This window comes from Carlito syrichta, unplaced genomic scaffold (genome assembly GCF_000164805.1).
Source record: "Carlito syrichta isolate Samal-C Ts95f unplaced genomic scaffold, Tarsius_syrichta-2.0.1 Scaffold302352, whole genome shotgun sequence".
In the NCBI taxonomy this organism is placed as follows: domain Eukaryota; kingdom Metazoa; phylum Chordata; class Mammalia; order Primates; family Tarsiidae; genus Carlito; species Carlito syrichta.
In genome coordinates, this window is record NW_007246448.1 from 57,724 (window position 1) to 61,489 (window position 3,766).

Here is a 3,766-nt window from a genome sequence, read left to right on the forward strand (position 1 = left end):
GTTGTTGAATGAATTCCTTTTCCTCCAGGAAATCTCAGTTTTTGCTCTTCAGGCCTTCCGTGGATAGGATAATGCCTGTTAAGAGTCATCTCCTTTACTTCAAAGTCAAGTGATTATAGACTTGAACTATATCTGCAGAACACCCTCACAGCAACATCCAGAGCTATTAACTTAACCGGTGTTCTGTAGAGTGAGTGTTAGAGCCTGTACAGTTGACAAGTAAAGTCAACCACCTCAAGGAGAAGGCTGGCTGTGAGCCAGAGAAGTCCAGAAATCTTGGGGCTGCTGGTCATGGCAGAAGCCTGAGGGTAAGTGCTGGCCACAGCCCCTGTCCCGTAGGTTAGGGACAAGGAGTCAGGCCATGGATGCAGCCCTACCATCGTGTTAGTATCTTCTGTTTCTTTCAGCTCAGCAGAATACTCTGGGACCTTTCTTTTATTCCTGTATTGGTGATTTGAGGTACAGTAGAGAAGTGCTTGCAGAAAACATGGTTGGCGGTAACGCAGTAGAAGATGAGGATGCCTCTATTCCTTTTAGCCATGGGGAGAACACTGTGGTGTTTTATGTCTTGGGACTATATTCGTCTGCTAGGGCTGTCATAACAAAGGGCCACAGACGGGGAGTCTTGGACAACAGCAATGTAGTCTCACAGTTCTGAAGACTGCAAATCCAAGATCCAGATATTGATAGGTTTGACTTCTCCTGAGGCCTCTTTCCTCGACTGGTAGATGACTGTCTTTTTGCTATGTTCTCACACGTTCTTTCCTCTGCATCCTACTCTCCTCTTCTTATAAGGATACTAGTTATATCAGATCAGGACCCACCCTTGTGATCTCATTTTAACATAATTACTTGTTTGAAGACTCTCTCTCCAAATACAGTCGCATTCTGAGGTGCTAGGGGTTAGGGCTGCAACTTATAAGTTTTGAGGAGTTTATCTCATAACAGGGTCTTGTTTTGATTTCATTTGCTATTTTGATCGGTAGCATGAATATTCCTAATTTTATATAGTACCAGGTGATTTAGCCCACAGGGGAGAATGTTGAATCCATACGTCAGGTTCCATGTCTGCTGAGACATCTGTGGTTTGTTCTTGGCTATGACCAGTAGAGCCAGCATTCACACAAGTGATAGTCCATAGCCCTGGCCCCAGGTATACACACGATCCCCTTCAGGGTTTCTGTCTAAATCCATAATTATTCCCAAAGTATGGTGAGGTCTTCAGGGTAATAATAGCTGTTCTAGGGAAAAAAGGGTCAGGCAATTCAGGGAAAATGCCGGGAATGCATATGTTCAGTTTAGAGGGTCTCGTGTCCCCCTCCTCAGGGTGCCCTTCTGCCTCACAGACCGCTGCCCTCACAGGTGACCTCTTGAGATTTCTTCCCATCTTCTCATGCTGGTGGAAAGCCAGTGCCCTGACCAGGCATTCTGACCGAACTCACAGGTCATGTCCCAAGCTGCCCAAGTAGGCACAGCACCTTGAAACAGCAGTAAGGAGTAGACTTTTTCTTTGGCGTGGCTTCTCACGGTCTGTCTTTATTCCAGGTGCTGCAGTGCAGTAAATGTAATTTGAAGAAGCCAGAAGGAACCCATGGCTTTAGCTGGCTGCCCAGATTCCTTTTTGTACCATCCGTACTACCAGGTATGGGTGAGCATGTGCGTCTGATCCTGGCACGATGGTGCTGGTTGAGGGCTAGGGCACAATGTAGTCAGCAGCCACGGACATCTCCGCCACTCACGGGTCACTGGCACATGCTGGGGCAGGGCCGGTGACTTGTTCCACAGTACAGGAGACCTCGCCCTTTCTGCCTCGGTTTTCCTTGCTTTGCTTGGAAGATTGTGTCATTGCATTCCCTTTTGACTGCAGCACCCTTTTCTAAAAGCTCAATGACGGTGTCGACTGTTGACAGCTGGACTCGGTGTTGGGAAAGATGCGGGTGCTGTGTGTTCAGCTCCCCGGTCCTCACTCTCCAGTGGCAGGTTGGAGTGATGTTGAATGTTCAGCTGAAGACATGAACTTACAAGGGGAAGGAGTCGGAAGGAAGAGAGGGTGGTTTCTGAACAGGTGGGTTCTGGGCCTGGTTGTAACCTGCCTGTTAGAGATGGAGTCTCTCTACAGACTGGCTCCTCTCTTCCCTGAGCACCTTGGGGGTGTTTTGTGGGAGCTCCAGTTCATTTCTGTTTCTACACTTTCTCTAGCCCTTCTTCATGGGAAAATTAGCAAAGTTTCATCTGCAAATTCCCTTCAGCTTCTGACACAGACTTAACTGTGAACTTTTATTTGACGGTATAGTGGGATTTGTGTTCTTGGTTCCTTAGAATTGACGAGCGAATCTTGGTTCATCTGTGTCAATACTTCCATTGAGGGGTATCCTTGGGCCATCTCTCCTGGACCCCTGTCTTTCAGCTGGAGGAGCCCTGAGTGTGCAAGTCCTTCCGTATGGTCTGCCTTCGGTCAGTTTTTTGCACTTCTTTGAACTAATTTTCTCTCTTAGTCTGTTCAGTCTCTTTTTAGCTATCGCAATGAGAATTTGCCTGCAGCACTATGGCAGCAAAAAGACATCTTTACAAGTGAAGCAAACCTTGGAAGAAGGACTGAAGATTAGGAATACCACTCATTCTCATTATTAAATGTGACACAAAGCCAAAATCAGTTACAAGCCAGAAAAGAGGATTAAAACCTTAGCAGAGTGTGAATTTTGGTGGCAACTTTCAGGTCTGTGCAGTGTGAGTTCTAGAAAAGGCATCCCGTCTGTCTCATGCATAATTGCTTTCTCATCCTTGAAGAGGCTATGCATGCCTTACCCTGCTGATGAGCGCCCTGTGCATTGTCCATGGATCAGGAGTCCAGTTCTCACCTGGCCGGTTAGCTGTGGCTAGTTGCCTGGTTGCAGGCAGCACCCCTGAGCCATGCCTGCTGCCTGGCCCGTCACCCCCTCTGTCCCAAGAGAGTGGGGATGGTTAGCTTAGAGGACAGCCTCCCTGAGGGGAGTCACTGTGAAAGTCCTTTCAGTAGTGTCATTGTCGGCAGGGTACGAGATAGGCTTTATGGGGCCAGACAACGGTACAGGGAAGGGCGGCCACATGGCGGCTGTCCTGGTTTTCACGGCCTGCCCTGCTACATGCCGAAGTAGCCAAGTGCAGCCTCAAGTCATTGTCTTACTTTCTGAACTGGTTAGGGGTTCGTCTTTGCTGCCACCGTTGCCCCTGACTGCTTTCCCTGGAGCCAAGAAGCTGGGAGGCTTTGAAGGAAGGGTGGGCATTCCCTGGGACGTACCATCAACCTTTGAGGTCTCGAGACGTTCAGGGCTTCTCAGAGGCGTTTGAAGGCACTTTGTTACTCTTATGAAAACCCAACAGCAGGACTTGGCAGCGTATAGCTCTGTTCCTGGAAAATTGGATGACAGTCCCAGAATTTCTCAGAACACAGGATGATTTACAAGGGGCTCTAGTCTTGAGCGATCTGCAATTATAATAATTAGATACATCTCCAGGATTTCATAGAGATAAACTTCTTTTTAAAATCTCCAATGTACATTTTTTAAGTTCTAGTTGTCCACTTAGAGCTGTGGCTTGGGTTAGTTGGCTCAATCCATGAGTCACTGATATGTGATTTTTTAATAGACTTAGAAGCACCGGAGTTATCGTGTGCATTTAATTATCTTGCTTTCTGTACCAGTGATGGAGGTGGCGGTTGGAGGGGCGTGATGGTGTCAGGGGTCTGGAAAGGTAGGGATGACCTGCTTCACTGTTTTTTTTTTTTTTT

General features: G+C 47.6%; 1 protein-coding gene across 2 annotated transcripts in view; it reads left to right on the top strand.

The window, feature by feature from the left end:
• The first annotated feature begins 1,545 nt into the window (after positions 1 to 1,545).
• The window catches only part of GRB10 (growth factor receptor bound protein 10), a 133,551-nt gene continuing 131,330 nt past the window's right edge, over positions 1,546 to 3,766 (top strand). For both annotated transcript variants that reach the window (XM_008056410.2, XM_008056411.2), the window contains exon 1: positions 1,546 to 1,642. In XM_008056410.2, the coding sequence (XP_008054601.1) occupies positions 1,592 to 1,642 (51 nt within the window). In that variant the 5' untranslated portion in view covers positions 1,546 to 1,591. The remainder of the gene's footprint in view (positions 1,643 to 3,766) is intronic.